A 19,982-nucleotide genomic window follows, 5' to 3' on the forward strand; every position below is an offset into this window, starting at 1 on the left:
GGGATGGGGAGGAGGGTGTCAATGGGGGAAAAAGGAGAAACATCTGTAACGAAAAAAGCAAAGAAAAAGAATATATGCACCTGTACATTCATTGAAGCAATATTTACAATAGCCATGATTTGGAAGCACTCCAGGTATCCATCAGTAAATGAGGGGACAAAACAGCTATAGCACATTTATACATTGATTACTACTCATTCAGATTTAAAATTGAAGAAAATTTTACCCTTTGTGACAGCATGGATGGACCTGGAAAACATTGTGCTAAGTGAAATAAGCCCATTAGAGAAAGACAAGTACCATATAATTTTACTCATGTGGAATTTAATGAACAAACTGAACTAACAAATAAAATAGAGACAGACTCATAGACAGTGAGCGGGCAGACAGCTCTTGTTGGTGGGGTGGAGGGATAGAGCAAAAAAGAAAAAAAAAGAAAGATCTCATGGACAGGAACAACAGTGTGATGATTATGGAGGGGCAGGAGGTGGGTAGAGATGGTAAAGAATATAGGAGGAATAAATGGTAATGGAAAAAATAAAGACAAAAATAATAGTAAATAAAAATAAAAAAGAAATTTAAAAAAACATTTGCAAATCCTGTATTTAATAAAGGACTTGTATACAGAATATATAAAGAACTCTCAGGAACTCAATAATTAGAAGACAAGTAACTCAAGTAAAAAATGAGCCAAACGAGAGTGTGGAGAAAAGGGGACTCTAGTACACTGCTGGTGGAAATGCAGACTGGAGCAGTTACTATGGAAAACAATATGTTGTTACCTCAAAAAATTAAAAATTAAACTGCCATTTGACCCAGTGATCCCACTTCTAGGAATATACCCTAAGAAGCCTGAAATACCCATCAGAAAGAATATATGTACCCCCATGTTTGTAGCAGCACTATTTACAATAGCTAAGATCTGGAAACAGCCCAAATGTCCATCAGTAGATGAATGGATGAAAAAACTATGATACATATACACAATGGAATACTATGCAGCTGTAAGAAAGAAAGATCTCTTATCCTTTGAGACGACATGGAGGGACCTGGAAATTATTATTCTAAGTGAAACAAGCCAAAGAGAGAAAGACAAGTATCATATGATCTCACTTATTTGTGGAATATAATGAACATAACAGTCTGAGGAATGAGGTAGTCCCAGAGATGTGGAAGTGGGGTACAGACTGACAATCCCCAGAAGAGGGGGTGGTGGGAGAGAGATAAACCACAGAACTTATATGCATGTGTGCATGAACAATGGACATGGACAACAAAGCTGGGGACAGGGTGGGGAGGGTGTGGGAGGGGGGAATCATTGGGGAAAAAGGAGAAACATCTGTAACAAAAATAAATTAATTAATTTAAAAAATGAGCCAAAGATTAAAATAAATATTTCAACAAAGAAGATATATAAATATTTAATAAGCATATGAAAAGTTGCTTCATCATATGATCATCAGAGAAATGCAAATTAAAACATCAATGAATTACCTTTTCACCCTCACTAGAATAGCTAAAATCAAGACAGACAATAACAAGTGTTGTAGAGGATGGGGAGAAGTAGCAACCTTTTTACATTGCTGATGGAGATGTAAAATGGGAAAGCCAATTTGGAAAATGGTTTGGTAGTTTCTTAAAAAGTTAAACATAAACTCATCATACAGCCTGGCAATTCTGCTCTGATATTTACCCAAGAGAAATAAAACCAAATATCTACACAAAGACTTGCACAGAATGTTCATTATAGTATCATTCATAATAGCCAATCATTATGCCAACTGAAAGAATGCAGATGTACAAAAGAGTACATATTACATTCCATTTATATGAAATCTATAGAGACAGACATTTGATTAGTGCCTGAGGCTAAAGGTAGTCGGGAGATTTATGGCAAAAGAGCATAAGGGAAAATGAAAAAAGTTCTAAAACTGAGTGTAGTGATGGTTGCACAACTGTCAATTGGTAAAAATAACAGAGCACTTATAATGGGTAAATTTTACGGTATGTAAATTAAATAATCATTTTTTTGTTGTTGTTAAAAAAGAAACTATTTAGAAACTTTCACATTTTTATTACTTAAAAATCCACACTGCATTTTAATAATAATAATCTAACTCTCCCAAACTCCTATATATTATTGGACAAGTTACAGATATCTCATTTACTAATTAACTGTGGGACCTTGGATAAGTTATCTAGCATTAAGAGGTATTGGTTTCCCATTTATAAAATGTACTGGATAGACCAGATAATCTCTAGTATCTCTCCCAAGTCTAAAATGCCATGCAGTGCTCATTCCAAGATCTGTTTGAAGAATCCTGAAAAGATGAACCCAGCCAAGTTTGGAGACCCACTTAAGACTACTTTATAGACCTCTCTAGAGATAGGAGAGATCTTAGAAATCATCAAATTCAATTTCTTTATTTTAAAAATGAAGAAACTGAGGCCCAGAGAGAAGGGATTTGCCCACGTCACAGGGTTAGTAGAGTCTCTGGAAGGCTCTTTCCATATCTCCCACACAATTTTTAAACATTTTGCAGAAGGGCATGAATACAGAAATGCTATTTGGGTTTTCAAAAAGGACAAACTGACTTTAAGCAGAGAGACAAAACAATGAGAACCTACAAATGATAACTGAAAGATGTGCAGGATCTGAATTGATTTCAATGTTAATATCAATGCTTACTTTAAGTACTATAACAAAGTAGAAAGCATACCCACCTTGGAGGAGGTTTCCCTTTGGCCTCACATTGGATTACAATATTCTCTCGAGGGTCAATAATGTAATCTTTTGGAGATTGTTGAGTAATGGTTGGAGGTTGTACCACTTAATTATAGAAAGAACAATGTAAAGAAATGAATTATTTAATATCACCATAGCAATCATTTTTTCTATATCAAAATTGCTTACCCCAGACTAAATATGCTCCAAATGTTTTTAGTAATTTCTATGGTGGCAGCACACACCCCAACCGATTTTTAACCTGCAATTTCTGAAATCTTTGAAGTCAAGGCAGAACTTTTTGGTTACTCACAAAGCCCAATTTCCCACACTAAAAGTTTGGGAAAATAATTACCAATACAATTTTAACATTAAGACAGTTTCTTTTCTGATGTAACAATGAGGAATTCCTCTGATTTCTTTGATTCAAACAGGCCTTTCAGTGAAATTTAAATTATGAGGTAAATTTGCATTCCTTAGGAACAAGTATTTGGCTTATAGCTCATTAGTGAGCTAATTTAATTAATACACAGGGTGGGGCAAAAGAATGTTTACAGTTTTCATACAGAATATAATAGTTAATAAATAATAATACAAGGATAACCTCTGTTTCACATACTCACAACTGTAAACCTACTTTTACCCCACAATGTATGCTAGGAACAAATATATTTGAGAAGTTAATGTTAAAAAGATGGTTAAATTAGAGACTTGACATGTCTTATTAGAACCATGATGTCGGTGGCTAGTAAGAACAAAGATAACTGTTGTTCCTGTCCGTGTGATCTTTCTTATTTAGAAGATAAATAGATTTGGGAAGTTCTCTATTATAGGAGATAATATTTCCATTTCACCCTTCAAGGTGTTATGTGATCACTTATTATTAAATAATAGGGGGAAACCATTTTAACCCAAAACAATTTAATCTGAAGAAAGCTGGTATCTGGCCATCTAACATTAAAGTCACTCTAAAATTAACATATTCTTCTTGTGAAATCAAAATCACGGAGTGTTAGAACAGGTAAGGACTAGAGAAATAATCTACTTAAACTTATATTTTGCTTAAGGTAGTAACTAGGCTTGACTAGGAAGGCACAGAGAAAAAAAACTCTTCTGGTAGAAACCACTGACTTGTACAAATTCAGGGTGAGATGTTTATATAGACCAGTGGTTCTCAACCTGGGGCAATTTGCCCCCAACCCTTGAGAGAACATTTAGTTATATCTGGAGATAATTTTGAATGTCACTTCTGGGGCTGGGAGTAGTACTGGCATCGATTATAGCATAGGCCAGAGATGCTGCTAGACATCTTACAATGCCTCCCCCACCAGAACAAAGAGTTATCTCAATCATTTAAGTTCTTCATATTCTAGATCTCCCCTTTCTGCCCATGCTCTGTGCTTCCTTTGTGAATTCCCTTCCATGTGCCAACCAAGTTGCCCTCTGCTCTTGTCTTTCTTTACTGTAGTTATTTATTGTCAGGGCTCAATTTGTCACTTCCATGTCCATTGTCTTATAAACCTGCAAACATGGTTCTCTTCTCTTGCTTTGTCTCCAGCCTTGTGCTGTCCACCAGACATCTTTACTAAGTATCCAAATGACACCTAAAAAAACAGATCAAAAGCTGAACCCATCATTGTCATTATTTATTGTGCACCTATTAAATGCAGGATACTGGACATTATCAATCTCCCCTCCCTTTCATCCTCCTCCTTGTTCTCCTGATAAGCCAGCTGCTCTTGCCAGCCTCCATCATGACACAGACCCCTAATTCTCCCAGCCCTGTCAGTTCCCAATATTGGTTAGCAGTGTGGTCTGGTGGCTAAGAAATAGTTTGTTTCTTTCTTTAGTTTTGAGACCTCAAGCCAGTTTTATTAACTTCTGTAAGACCTAGCTTCCTTAGAGAGAAAATAGGGTTTAAAAGTAGTATCTGACTCCTAGTCACTGGAAGATTAAATAAAATAATTTGTGTAAAAGTTTTAGTACATGCCAATACTATAATGGTTCAGTGATGTTAGCTGTTTACATTATTATCACAATCATTTTCATTTGGGTCAGCTTCACCTTTGAGTGATCCTTTAGGTTCTGGGAGTACAGAGTTTGGAATGATGGAAAGAAACCCGGAATTTCACACCCAGGGAATGGTGGACATAGGTAGTAGGTGAGGAAATTCTTAGGAATAACTCAGCCCAATTCCTTGTGCTTTTCTGCAAGCAATAGAGGGGCAAGTGTGGTGGTTTCAGACCCAGAACTTCTGTTCATGTGTTTCCAACAGAGCAGGCATAGATGTCACTCTTAATTGCCAGTTTACTATCAATGTACCTATTTGAACAGTGTTTAGATCACCTGGCAACTAACAAATACTTTGAAGCAATAAGAAAAGAAGGTCATTTAATATAATTTTCCTGGTCAATCCAACATCAAAAGATTTTTCAAATGCCTGAAAACTCTATTTTAGGCAGATGATAGATGCTGCTCAACTGTCAGAGGCAGCAGAAGTTTTTGCTTAGAGCAGGCCACTCAGAAATGCTGTGAGGGAGGGCTATTTATTGCCTTTTGCACACTTCAAAACAATTTCAAATTCTCCAGGCCATTACACTGCAGGCTGAGGGAGGATAAGAGGGTAGAGATGCCGACTTGGATGATGTATCTACATGCATCCCCTTTCTAAAAGATACCAAAAGACGTGTCTGTATTCCAGCAAACATTTAATAGCATTTAGAACCAGAGAGTCATTCCCTTTAAATTTTATGAATTTTCTCATTGAGTTACATCAGAAGTAAATAAAGCACAGACGTTACTAGAACATAATATAGGTAAATAAAAAATAGTAATACCTGAGTCTTTAGAATTCATGCAGGAGATATATTAAACTTGCTTCTTGGTATTTAATGTTTAGTCACAATAAATACACATGCTTAAAAACATATTAGTCACAAAACATAAAATTGTGCATTTAATTCACTCTATTCATTCAAAAACAAAGACATGGCCAAATTTTCACACTGCCTAGTAATTACAGAAAGACACTTACAGTCTTCAAGAAGTTTTGCTTTTTCCCCATCAATATCAGCAGGTGAGTGGGCAAACAGGATTAAAGAAAACCAGGTGTTAGTAATAAGAATGTTAGAACTCTGAAGATAATAGGGGCATCTTGATATAATTTGACCTAAAAAACTAGTATAACAAAGTTTGAAGTTGTAGGAGAAAGAAACTGCCATTCATGGTTTTGTTTATTCCTACAGCAGTATCCCACATAACACATGGAAGAACAAAAGCAATGCTATAGGCAAAAATTAATTCTTCCAGGAATAAGAAAGGCTAATTCCATTCCATCCATGTTGTACTGGACAAGTAATTATTATCAATTTGAAAAAAGCTGAAATCTACAATTAATGTGAGTTGTCACATACTATACAGTGTCTAATCCTATTATCCCAGACATCATATGCACATGGTAATAATACTTAACAATGAGACATGACTGCAATGACAACGCTCCATCCAAGACAAATCCAACACTGATTTTAGGTTTTTGTATTTCTATAGTCAATACCTATGTCAGTAATATATTTTTCAAATGGTTAGCATATTTATGCTTTCAGAATTCCCCAACCACCCAGGGATTGCTAGTAGCCACAGCAAGGAGCAGCTCTTGTAGAAAGGATGTAAGGAATAGGGGCAGGGAAGAAATTACATTAGGAGGCAATTCAAATGATTCTGCAGGGCTGCCTGGCACTAGTATTTGCAAAGGTTAATGCAGGAGCACCTGGTTGTTTGTGACTCTTTTCATCATGGTTATGCTTCTTCTCCATTAGCAGTGATAGCTGAGTTAGCCTTAGGTGATTGTTTTCCTCTGATTGTTAGATTAAGCAGTCTGATTAAGGGGGAACATATTTAACACAAGAGAGAACAAAAACATTTCTCTTCATTGCTTTTCACCCTCTCCTATATACGTTAGGACAAATGCTTACTTAAGCATTCCAACTCCAACAAGCATAAATAATTGTTTAATTGAAATTAAGATAATTGAAATCACATTTTTTGAAAATAAGTAAAACATTGCATTTTGTTGTACTTTAGATTACAGAGGCACAACAGAGGAATTCAACAAAATGTGGGGTAAACTACATCTCTCCTTAATGTCTTTCCACTGGCAATTGCAACCCCTTTGGCAAAAAATGACATCCCAACAATTGAATAGCCCCAGGAAAGCACTATCTTCCTTTCACCTTGGAAAGCTTGCCAAACAGATGTTCTATTCAGGAAGCTAATGGATTTAGAGAGGTCATGCAGATTAGGGATAAAGAATAAATCAATTCTGAAGTACAGTAATTGTCCAATTTTGAAATTGCACTTTCCAGTACAGGAAAAGTGACCAATTGAAACCTAGCATTATCTTTATTTTTCATAAATAGGCCATCCAGACCAGAGAGAGTCCAGCATATACTTTACTACTAGGAAAAGGGTATGCTAATATAATAGCCATTACTTGCTCTATTTTAAATAGTGTTTTTGCAGATGACTTGTTTTATATTCAAAATTACATCTTGATCTTTGATTATGTTTTTAAACAAAGAAGACCGTTCAGTAGGCTTTAGATAGGATAGATTTCCTATGTATAAATTCATATTTAATATTCAAGAATCAAAGGTGAATTTTGCCTTGCCTGAATCAAGAGAAATGAATTATGAGTAGTTTGGGGATACAGAGTGGTGTGGAGTTGGCTGACAGACTATCCCCCAGTCTTTTTCAGACCACTCAGTACATGAGAGGGTGGAGAGCGGGGAGGGGTGACAGGGCGGTCTTCACAATCATTTTAAAGTAATTCATACAGTTTTCTTGCAGGACTCCTTTTATAGAGAGTCCCCTGTTGGGAGGATCAGGGCAGACCACAATTTACTCCTGCTTAGGCCAACCCCTGCCCCATGGTACACAAAGGCACCTGAGCAGGGAGAAAGATAATGATAGGGAGGGTACAACGTGTCTGACCATTTCAATGGCCTTTTCTATGGTGTGATTCTTTATAAATACCAGGTGCTGCAGGTAAAAGACAAATTAATTTTGATTAGCTTTTCAGTATCACACAGATACTTTCTCCATTCACACAGTTCACAGTAACAGTAAATGCTGGGGAAGTTTTAACTCCCGGGCCTAACAGCTTTAAAACATTAATACTTACGATCAAGAGGTACATCCAGTGCACTAATCATCTGGCACAGGAAGAGAATCAGAGGCACTCTGCCTGCAGATAAGTGCTTCTTTTTTGGCATTATTTTAAACTGCGTTAGCTTAACTCCTGCTGAGACTCACAAACTGAATCTCCTTTTCTTCTTTCACAAAAGATTTGTGTGCAATGTCTAAATAATTTTCATGCAGGAAACTAAAAAAGGGTAGAATAAAAATTATAGTGTATTAAAAAGAAGGAAATGAAGAGCAGAAATTGGTAGCAAAGAAAATTAGTCTTGGATTATACATGAACTCTAAAAATGAGCTAATTTTTAAATATTTAACTCTCAGGACCAGAATAATCATTTATTCATAAACCAGCTTAAGTCAGGTCAGAAATATTTGTAGTGATGCTAGGCAAAATCCATCTACTTTACCATCTTTATTGTTTTTCCATTCTAAATATCTGCATTCATATCAAAGGCTGCCATGATGTTCCTCATAGATCACACAAACTTGGCTTGTAAGTCAGTTAGAAAGCATGATTTTAGTGGGGAGGCCTATTGGCTTCTCCATTCTAGATATTATCTCGGGGAAACTCCAGGCATTGCTGCAAATTTGCTTCAAACCCCAAATACTGACTTACCAGATGAACCACTAACAATGCAGGCCTTTCCAATTTTTTACCTAGACTACGGCAACAGATTGCCTGGGCTCTGAGTTCCAGGCCTTCTTCACTGATGTCACCTTCCTGAGCACCATTGATTAATTTTTCCTAAATGATCTTCTTTGGTTAAATATTGGGAGTAACCACATGGGATCTATCATATAGAGTTCAATACATCCTTAAACAGGTAATAAAAAAACTCCTCAATATCTTGGCCTCATTTTATCCTACCAACCTTATCTTCTATTTCCACATAACTGTTTGTTTGTTTGATGCCCTGTTTCTGTTTTTCTTTGTTGGGTCAATGCTTTGAATTTTCCCACCTTTTTGCTATGTTTATTCCATTCTTTCTTCCTGGATGACCATTCCACCATATTTCCTTATCAAAATTCAATTTATTTCTTTATAGATCAGTTAAAATGAAAGCATTAGCTCATTATTAAAAGTAGAAGTCATTTTATCCCCTAGGAATTCCAAAAATTCCTTGTTTTAATCATCACATATATGATATAGATAGATACAGAGTCAAAGAGTTTTTTTTAGTATGCATGCTCTCTCCCCTGCTCCTTCAGATAAAGGTTGTGCCTCTCTCATCTTTATGTCCCTCTCCTACCATGTAATCTAGTGTGCCTTGCACACTGAAGTGTTTCCTGTACAGAGGAGAGCATGAGCATAAACACAGAATACAGACATGTTTTGCTAGAAACTGAGTTCTGATGTGAACCGAATTACAATTGTAATTGGACTCTCATTGCTAAATAAATATAAAGAAATTTACTGTGCTAAACATAGACATTATACATATATAAATATTTTGTGAATGAAATATCCATATTATGTGGTTTCATTTAAGAGCTAGGAAATTGGCTTTCCATCATATAATATATAAACAATCAGTCTCATTAAGCATTGAGAGGCAGGTATAGAAGCCTACACAACCATTTCTAAACAAAATACAAACCAGACTGTCTTTCAGTGTGTGCAAAGCATATCTATATCAATTAGCCAAATTCACTTAGGCCTCTCATGATTTTCTATTAAAATGCTAATTCTGAATTTACACATAAGCTTCAGGGAAAGTAAAAATAATTGGCATAAATGGCACTAAAACAAGTTGATGTTGCATACTATACATATTTAGAGAAAACTACAGAATCAAACACTGAGGGGAAAATGGCACACCTGACTGATTTATGTGTCAAGCTCATCAAGTTTATTCGACTTAATTGCCTCACTTTTTGAATAGGTGCTGGAGAACTAACACACCTTCTCAAAGATGTACTAATACAGTTTAGTGCTCGTAAGATATTAAGCAACTACATACAATTTCTGTTCTAAGTTCTTAATTTGTTACTTATTTTCCTGTATGCCTTAACTAGTCATCTTTCAAAATAGAGAAAACCATTAGACAACTTTAAATAAAAGAAAGTATCATTCAACCCAATTTACCTTTTAAAAGTGCATATGGAATAAAATATTGCATATTAAATTACAGTGTTGTATAAAGAAAAAAAAATAGAAAAAATTGTGAAAGCACTTACTTAGAGACATGAGTAAATCCTCACAATGAGAGAAAGCACGAACTACGATAACTGAAAATGTGGTCTTTCTTCTAAGAAGTTGTAAGTTAACTGCACCAGTAGCCATAGAATTATCTCCAGTGTAGGTTGTTCGAGGAGGACAAAGCAATGGCCCAGCCCATCCTCTGAAGCCTGCCCCTGGAAAATCATGCACTCCTCCTATCTATGCCGTCATAAGTGAAAAACCTAATGTCCAAGGACAGCATTAGGTCCCTGGCACTCAGTTAAAGTGAAAAATCAAATACAGCTACAAGAAATTAAGCTTACTCTCTGTAAGAGTAATGTGCTCTCCATGTCTCACAAAGAAACACCACTGCTTCTGTAACTCTCAATATTGATGTCAACACCCTGCCCTGCTAGGAGCCCATCTGCCTTGTAGTTTACCATGAAAAATGACGTTCATTCTCTCACATGAGAACCATGAGCTAAAACTAAATTGTTTATGCAATTACATTGAAATGAATAAAACCCCAATATGAAAGAGCAAGTCATGTTTAGTCAAGGCTTAAGAGTACGTTAGTACAATATAGCTTGTAATTTGGAAAAAAATATTTGCCACAGACATTTTAAAGCATGCTTGAATAAGACAAATGGTAGGTTCATCTTTGGAATATAAATCACCTTGATGTTTAAAACCACATACATTGTTAAAATGACCAAGAGTAACGCTAAACAATAAAGCCTTTTAATATTTCATTTGACTCCACTCAAAGCAACTTTTCACATATAATCTAGCAAATCTCTGAAAGAGAAGGGGAAATAAATCTCCCTTCTTCAAAAAACTTTTCCTCATTAGAAAAGAAATGCAATTCAAGGTTCCCTTACTTCTTTTGGCCTACCATTCATATTAAATCATAGAGAAAATGTTCCCCTGCATTATTTACCATATATATTTAAAAAAATAAAGTTTTGACAAAAGGATTCATATTAAGCCCAAGAAACATAGCTCTTCTGTTGTTTACTTAAAAAGTACTTTAAAAGTATTTGAAAGAAAATAAAATAAAATCTTTTTTTCTCAAGTGAAAGATGAAATTAGTTTAATTTAAAAACATATATATCAGCTTTTTATCAGAACTGGAAGGCCATCCATTACTTACCATTTCATTCTAGTCTGTACTTTTCAGCACCCCAGCATGGGTGGTTCAATGCTGATTGTACAACGTAACATGATCAACACTCTGAGCCAATAAACATGTGACTGGATGTTCCTTTGCTCACCAATTATTGCTCTGGTGACTCATTAGTGGCTGGCCTCACTGATTGGGGAGCTAAATGGGTGTGGCCATATAATTCAAAGTAAGCAACCCAGAAACCAGGTTTCTCCCTTGGGAGTGTTACTATTACCAAGTTTTGTGAATCCTTCTAGAGATATTTCATGCATAAAAAAGTATAAAAATATATATAAGACAATGTTTTACGAACCTCTTGGATTTAGAAAAAATTTTAAAAGCCTTTTTGACTTTGATGTTAAACATAAAAAATACCAATGTCTTTCAATAAAATCTAATTATTGCAACAAACAATTATTTTGATACTGGCTTTTTCACAGCTCCTCCATTAAGCACATAAATTACAAGAAAGGAATTTGTAGACAGTAATATACTTGAGAGATCTAAGACAAAAGGTAAAGTATGCTACGGCAAGTCCATATGTATAAGACTCATAGTGACTCTGACCAAGGATGGCACCTGTTCTACATATGTCCAGCAGGTTATCTGATGACAGTTGTTAGCATCAGCTTCAGGAGTCAGAAAGATGATTGGAAAAGGAAGGAAGGGTGGAATAAGAGAGAAAGAGAACAGTGCTTTTCAAAAGAAGCCATCTTCTCTCCTACCTGCAAATCCAATTACAATTAGCTAAACAGAATGGAGAGAAGACTGTTCCACTCTGAAGACATGCTATGCTCATTGTCTGAATTTTGGCATCAACCTCACCATCCTGGTCAAGGCTAGAGTAATTAGGGGGTCTGACCAAAGGCAGCAGCCACATGGAGCCTATGAGATGACTTGTTGTTTTAGAAGGCTGAAGAATGTCTAATGAAGTGGTAAGAAATTCCTTTCTCATGGGGAGAGTATATAAGGCAGAAAGAGAAAATGAGTCAACAATTTGGAGAGACATAAAGGTCAAAGACCACACAGAGGCAAGACAGAATGAGAAACCATGTGTAAGCAGAGGATATGACGTATCAAGAGCAGAATGAAGCCCGTGGGCAGCAACAAGATCAGCAGAAATAGAGACAAAGAGTCACTGAGTGGAACATCTGATAACAAGTGTCTGCCTCTGTTGCACTATGATAATTGGGCCTCTAAAACTCTTGGTATCCCAAACAATGTTCCAGTTCTCTATGAAATTTGCCAGAACAGTGACTTTGTTGAAACAACTTCCTGTCTTTCTTTTACCTGTGAATTCTAAAGCAAGCCTTTATTAATATGGTAGGCAGATTGCTACATCAGTGGCCCACAGGAAACACTCCTCCCAGCATCCGTACCCTTGTGGAGTCCTCTCTCACAATGCCTCTGGGCTTGGCCATGTGACATACTTTGGTCAATGGGATTTTAGGAAGAACTATGCAAGCAGAGGTGTGCTGAACATTTGCACACTAGGGTTTAACCTCTTGTAATGTTCCCTCTGGGAAGTTTGAGCAGACTGCTGAATGATAAGAGGCCAGTGGAAAGAGACCCTGGGTCATGAATGACCATCTTGGACTTTCTGGTCTCAGCTGAACTCCCAGCTAAAGGCAGTTAAGTGACTTGTTAATCCACATGCAACAGAAAAACCATGTGAGAACAGAAGAAACAGATGTTAGCCATCTGAGGGTTAACAAACCCTCAGAATTATGATAAATAATAAATTATTATTGTTTTAAATCACAAATTATGGGGGTGATTTGTTATATAGTACAGATATCTGAAACAATTAATTATAATAAACGGAGACTGACTGTTTCTTACAATCAGAAAGACCTTAATGTGCACATTTAAGAAAGTTCTTAATGATTCAAATACACAAATCTTGCAAGAGCATGATTGGAACCACAGAAATTCTAAATAGTGTAGTGATATAGGTTTTCCCTCGAAATTGATGTATCACTGGGTTTTTTGCTAGATATACTTCCTTGTATATATGTTGGTGCAGCCAAAAGGCACAAACAAGTTACATTTCTCACACAAAACTTATACTCAGAATAAATAGAAGACGGTTACCACTGATGTCTAACAAATTTGTTTACACTAAAATAATTATGAATTATGCCTAATTGAGTGTGTCAGGCATTATGGCAATTTATTTATATTGCAGAAAAGCAAAATGAATGTAGAGACAGGTCTAGTGTTTCATTACAAGGCCTACTTCCCAGTTGGTTTCCATCCAATTATAAAACAAAAAAGTTCTAATCTTTAACAATAATATGTAGGAAACTGCTGTAAACGTGAAGTTTCAGAAATAAAAATTTAATTCTGACTACGGGTCTTGATAGTAACATATTTGGAAACATTTGTTGAATTATTGAAACAAACTGAATCCTTCTATAAATTGAAATTTTTACAAATATCATTGAAAAGATATAAGGATCAGCAACAGTTTACTATAACCTTCAGCAAAAAAGGCCATATAGAATATCAGTATTTTAAAAGGGCTATACCTCATTCATTCGTCAAGTAAAAATACATGGCAAAATGGTAGCTATTTAATAGTAGGCTAGTCATTAAAAAAAAAGTTTTGTCACACATCAAATATAAGAAGATAGGATTTACAAACTGTTATGAGCCATTCAGGGTGGAGATGTAGGGTGTGGGTCAAAATCTCAATGTGTGCTCCTCCCTAACAGGGCTGGAGGGAGGTTTGGGGAGAGTAGAGAACATGAGAGAGAATGAGCATATACTGTAGTGAGAAATTAACTCAGAGGTCTCAGTGCTTAGCCCAGGACAGTTCTTACCTCATTAATGCTAATGTCCAGAATGGGTGGTCTCTGCTCCAGGTTGACAGAGGCTCCACTATTTTGTGATGCTGCCATCTCAACAGAGCCTCCACTTCTTCCTGCTCTCTACTGCCTATTCCCAGATGTGATGCACACATCTTTTGCTTACAACCCATTGATCAGAAGTAGTCAAGGACTCCAGCCACAAGAGACTCTGGAGAATGTCAGGTATCTGTGGAATATTTAGTTAGCACTTCTATCTCTGTCACAGAGTGTGTGCCTGATTCACAGTAAATCTGAAGGTACCTTTTCTGAAAAAAGTTCCAGGAGTGACACTCTACAGGAAAGCTGTCTTATGTTTCACCCAGTGATCAGTCAGGGAGCAGGATGATGGTAGTGAGCAAAGCTGTGTGGGTGTTGGTTGTCTGCAACCACCTCTTCTGCCTACCTCCCAGTTGCATTTCTGAATTGCTCCTACCTATAAGTTGGCTTCCCCCTAACATGGACCTGGGTGCAGGGGTGAGGAGGCAGAAGCTCACATATATCAAATCCAAGGGACATCATTACTTTCATGTCATAGATTACTATAATCTTCACAGTAACATTTCAAAATATATTTTGCTAAGGTATCCAGGCTCTGTATAATCCAAACAGGACCATGAAAATGAGAAATGGAGTCTGACATGACATGAAGAATTGTGTTTTCCACTCGTTATCAGTGCTGGGGAAGGTATAGTAGCATGCATTAAACAGTGGGAAAACTTTCATTGTACCTAGAGGGTATTTTATATAAAGAACAAATATGGCCCAGCCGGTGTGGCTCTGTGGATTGAGTGCCACTGAGAGGTCCCAGTTTGATTCCTGGTTAGGGCACATGTCTGAGTTGTGGGCTTGATCCCCAGTGGAGGATGTGCAGGAGGTGGTTGATCGGTGTTTCTCTCTCACACTGATGTTTCTATCTCTCTCTCTAAAAAAATCAATAAAAATATATATTAAAAAACAAAAAACAAATCTGAGTCACTTACTGATATGCATTTTGTACTACAAATGATTTACCAGCAAAATAGGTGCATTTAATTTTAAACAGGCCATGTGAAAATGCAAAAAAACAAATCAGTAGGTGATCATTTGTGTCCAAAATAATTTATCAGATTTACTCCAAAAAATATTTTCCTCCTGAGCATTTAAAATGTAATTTAGTTTCCAGGAAGTTAAATATTAGTTCCTCAGGAGTCTATATTTGCTATAAAAGCTAAGAACACAAAAATGTGAATGTTAAAAACAATGTTCTCTGCAATGTGAGATTTAATAAACCTAAGAGTCAAAGGTTTAGACTACTGCTGTGTGTGTTAATAGACAATGACTTCCCAGGGTCCACTTTTTCTATGAGAAGATCATACTCTATTTCTATTACTACTTAAATGAACCCCATAGAAAGAATATGTTCCATTGCTTTGGTGTGAAAGAAACGGCAACTCAAAGAGCAAGTTAGAAATACCATCAGGAAGAAAGTATTCTTGGTCCAAGTGTCCATCTTTCTGGAAGAAACATGGCAGAAAAGCCCCTCGAGGTTTTTATCAAAGTTGTTTGATAGGAACATTAAACCCGGAATTACTGCCTCCTTGTGTTTCTTCAGTTGAGTTTTCATAGAAAAATTTTTGTTGGAAAACTGAGCATCTATTTCCTAAAGACAAATATTCGTGCCTTTCTGGAAAGAGAGTTGGGAAATAAGAAGGAAGAGTGATATAGGAGGATGAAGAGAGAGCAAGGAAAGAAATGTTATAGATGCCAGAAAATTTCAAAGTTACATTATTATTATTATCATCACTTTTGGAGGGATTCAGAAATTGTAATTCACAAAGAAACTGGGCAGAGAAATACCTATGGAAAAAAATTTTAGCATACTGAAGGAATGACAAAGATTTCAAGGAAAACATTTATGTAGGAGCATTTCTGTAAGGGCTCATGTTTAGAACAACTGCAAGGTCTCTTCCAGTCTTACTCTTTGCATTATGAGAGCTGCAACTGCTAAAATGTAAGTAAAGCCAAATAAAGCAGCCATCAATAAATAGTACAGCCATTGAGATGTCACAGCAGAAGGAAAACACCAAGACCAGAAATTGGAAAATAGAGTTATACATCAGATTCTGTGAGGCTGCTGGTTATTGGACGTGATGAACGTGGACAAGGCAGGAATGGAAATATGGGTATCAGCCACATGTTATGATCTCAACAAAGGGCAGCATGATGTGAGCAGGTAAGGCAAGTCTATGCCCAGTGCCTTCTCAGAGAGGAGTGGGCTTGGGACTCTCAGCTAAGGCTGAGCAGTGGTTTCTGGGTCTTGGCACCACCTGCTGGATCTGTATGTATAGTGGAGCCAACTGGGCAAAACATGAGAAAACCTCTTGTGGAGAAGGCAATTCAAAAGCCTGGCAGAGCAGCCACCAGAGTGAAAGGGCAAGATAAAGAACAAATCCAGGTAAGAGATAGCAGGAAGAATCCCAAGGGAGACCATCAGGTATAAAGTTTGAGACCAAGGGATGTGGGAGACATTCCTAGAGTGGAAGAAAATGACTACATATGGCCTTCATGGGGTACTGGGTGTGAATGGGGAAATTGTTCAGACACAAGCAGGGAGAAACAGTTAAAAATCCCCTCCTTGCTGGTTCAGCAGGCTCAGGATTAAGTCCGTAAGCACTGGGGACACTCTTGCCGTACTTCACTAGGCCAAGGGCAGCATCTTAAATGTATGCAGTGAGTCTGTCTGAGGAAGGCTTTCAAAGTTTAAGTTTTTGTTTCCTTCAGAATTTAAAATAAGAGTGTTCCAGGCAGTTGCTAGAGTACAAAACATTAATTGTTGGTCTCCAACTCCTCTCACGAGCCTTGTAGAGAAGAAATCTGTGTTTGTTTTTGGAAGACTAAGTACTCTTCTAGAAAGATTCTTAATACTTAATAGCAGCTGTGTTAATTTATGATTTCTCGTCAAAGTTCATTACAAGAATATAATATTTACATTTTCATTTACATTTTTTTCTTATACATTTAACTAGTTCAAGAACTTGGTTCTTATGTACAGACTTCTCAAATTGTGCTAAGCTATCAGGTAGACAAGCAAGAAGCAGAAAGCAACAGTCATGTTTGAAAGATGTACTTTGGTTTCAATTGCGAGCAAGGTTTAAATGGAGACAAGCTGCTATCTGTATACATTTCTGAATCTATTTTGCTCAAGAAGGGAAGCAACCCAGAGACGTGGAAGTGGGGTACAGACTGACAATCTCCAGAAGAGGGTGTGGTGGGGGAGAAATAAACCACAGAACTTATACGCATGTATGCATGAACAATGGACATGGACAACAAAGCTGGGGACAGGGTAGGGAGGGAGGGGGAGGGGGGAATCAGTGGGGGAAAAAGGAGAAATATCTGTAACAAAAATAAATAAATTAATTAAAAAAAAAGAAGGGAAGTAAGTGATAATCTCGACATTGGATGCTGAAAAGTCTAACTGGAGGGCATGGCTACAAAATTGAGAAGAAAGCTCACATTAGTGGAGCAGAGGCGGCAGTGCCTGAGAGTGCTGCCAGGCCTGGCTGGCACTTCTAAAATGACAGAACTTAAAGGGGAGAACACTTGTCTTTACCCAGAAGCTCTAATGCTGCAGCATTAGAGCTGTGTCTAAGTGCACTTAGATATTCTTCTTTGTCGGACTGGTTTCAAACACTTTATTTAAAATATTCATTGCATACCTATTAAGTTTTAGACACTCTGGGGGATTTCAAATGTGAATTTGACATAATTCTTGCCCTAGAAGTGCTCAAATCTGGGCTTTTGAGAGGGAAGTGAGCTCCATAGAACTAAACACAAAGACAATGTGGTAAGTGCTCCAGTAGCTGCAGGACCTGAGCTGATGGGAGCAGGAAGTATGATGATGTAACCAATTTTGTTCAAGAGGAGAAACTCTTCCTGAGGAAAGGCCTCAGGAGTGAGGTCTGAACCCTGCCCTGGAAGAGTACCAAGAGTCCTCCAGGCACAGAAGATGGCAGCCCTGAGTAAAGATAGGGCACCAAGGGCATGGTGTGTTTCTAGCAAGTGCACAGATGGGGAAAAGGACACATGATGGGAAGAGAGGAATGGGGTAGAAATGGCAAGTTGGTTTCAGATTGTGAGTGAACTTAAAGGCTATATTATGAATTTAGACTTTATCATCATATTAGATGAATTTCAAAGTACTAAGCCAAGTACATTGAGTAAACTTGTCTTAGAGAGTGCCATCTTCTCATGTGCAGGACATTTTAGAGAATCCTATTAATTTAATCCAATGATATGAGAAGCAATTATGTGCAGATCAATGGCTGGCTGGGGGTGGTCAAAGGGGAGATGCATGGCAAACAGGTAGGAGGGAACTTTTCTGAATCTAGTGCTCAGCAGAATGACTGATATAAGGCTTCTGGGGCCAAGTTATAATTTATTTAAAGTGACAACAGTGCACCAGGCTTCCTGACCCCTATCATTACCACAACCACTAAATCAAATGTACCTTAACTGGGAGAAACAGACTGGAATAAGTAAAAGCTTTGACTTCCAATTTAAAATATTTAGTTAATATCTTAAATATTGCATATAAATAAGTTTTTGGACTCTGATTAAGAAACTTAAAAAATAAAATTCTCAAGTCAGCAGTTTAAGTTTCTTTTGTTTAATATTTCTAGATGACAGTTTATTTCTGGCATTTCCTGCTTAAATAATTTCTTCTTTTTTTTCTCATCAATATTCTTACACTTTCAAAACTCAGCATAAAAAAATGAGGCCTGGCTGGTGTGGTCCAGTTGGTTGAGCATCGCCCCATGCACCAAGAGGTTTGCTGGTTTGACTCCCCATCAGGGCACAAAGACAGATTGCAGGTTTGATCAATGTTTTTTTCCCTCTCCCTCTCCCTTCCACGCTCTCTAAAATTAATAAAAACATATTTTTTTTAAAAAAAAGGAAAAAAATTAAATAACAGAAGTTTTCTTTTTAAATTACTATTATGACATAAAAAGCAAAGTATGTTTTTAAAGACAAAAAAATCATAAAACTAACAAACAGAGCCTGCCAAGTTATTGTTTTCACATCGGGATAATGCTTAATCATTATTGAAAGAATAAAAGTCGGCTCAGCTGCTGTGGCTCAGAGGCTGAGTATCGACTCATGCACCAAGAGGTCAAATGTTCCAGTCAGGACACACATCCAGATTGTGGGCCTGATCCTCTGTGTGTGTGGGGGCGTACAGGAGGTGGCCAATCGATGTTCTCTCTCATCGATGTCTCCATCTCTCTCTTCCTCTCCCTTTAAAATCAATAAAGAAGAAAATATTTTTAACAAGAATAAAAGTCAATAGTTTTAATGTAAGAAAATAAGTTGGTCACTATCTTTGTGGATTAGGTATATTTCTTAGATTTGATACTGAAAGTATGATCTAAAAAAGATAAAAATGATGAATTGAGCATTATCCAAATTAAAAACATTTGTTCTTCAAAAGAGATACCAATAAAAAATGCAAAGATAAGCCATAGACTAGGAGAAATATACTTATAAGTCATATAGATAATAAAGGATTTGCATCTACAACATATAAAGAAACTCTTACAACTCAAAAATAAGAAGACAACTCAATAAAAAAATAAACAGGCAAAAATGTTGAACGGACACTTTCCCAAAGAAGATATATAAATGGCTGAAAGTATGTGAAAAGATGCTCAATGTAATTTATCATTAAGAAAATATAAATTAAAATCAGGAAATACCATTACATACCCATTTGAATAGCTATATTCAAAAAGACTGATTAAATCAACTCTTGGGTGAAGATATGGAGAAACTGGAATTCTTAAACATTGCTATGGGAATGTAAAAAGGTACAGCCACTTTGAAAAATAATTTGGCAATTTA

At 36.7% G+C, this 19,982-nt stretch overlaps 1 protein-coding gene across 13 annotated transcripts in view; it reads right to left on the reverse strand.

The window, feature by feature from the left end:
- Positions 1–19,982, reverse strand: part of NRCAM (neuronal cell adhesion molecule) — a 215,444-nt gene that overhangs the window by 79,847 nt on the left and 115,615 nt on the right. For 8 of the 13 annotated variants that reach the window (XM_036247278.1, XM_036247285.1, XM_036247284.1 and 5 more), the window contains exons 3-5: positions 7,908–8,108; positions 5,760–5,777; positions 2,725–2,830 (exon numbers count right to left, since the gene is read on the reverse strand). In XM_036247278.1, the coding sequence (XP_036103171.1) occupies positions 2,725–2,830; positions 5,760–5,777; positions 7,908–7,998 (215 nt within the window). In that variant the 5' untranslated portion in view covers positions 7,999–8,108. Of the gene's footprint in view, positions 1–2,724; positions 2,831–5,759; positions 5,778–7,907; positions 8,109–19,982 lie in introns of those variants that run through there. The other 5 variants (XM_036247286.1, XM_036247287.1, XM_036247283.1 and 2 more) reach the window with 2 other exon arrangements.

The sequence above is a fragment of the Molossus molossus genome, unplaced genomic scaffold (assembly GCF_014108415.1).
Source record: "Molossus molossus isolate mMolMol1 unplaced genomic scaffold, mMolMol1.p scaffold_m16_p_7, whole genome shotgun sequence".
In the NCBI taxonomy this organism is placed as follows: Eukaryota; Metazoa; Chordata; class Mammalia; order Chiroptera; family Molossidae; genus Molossus; species Molossus molossus.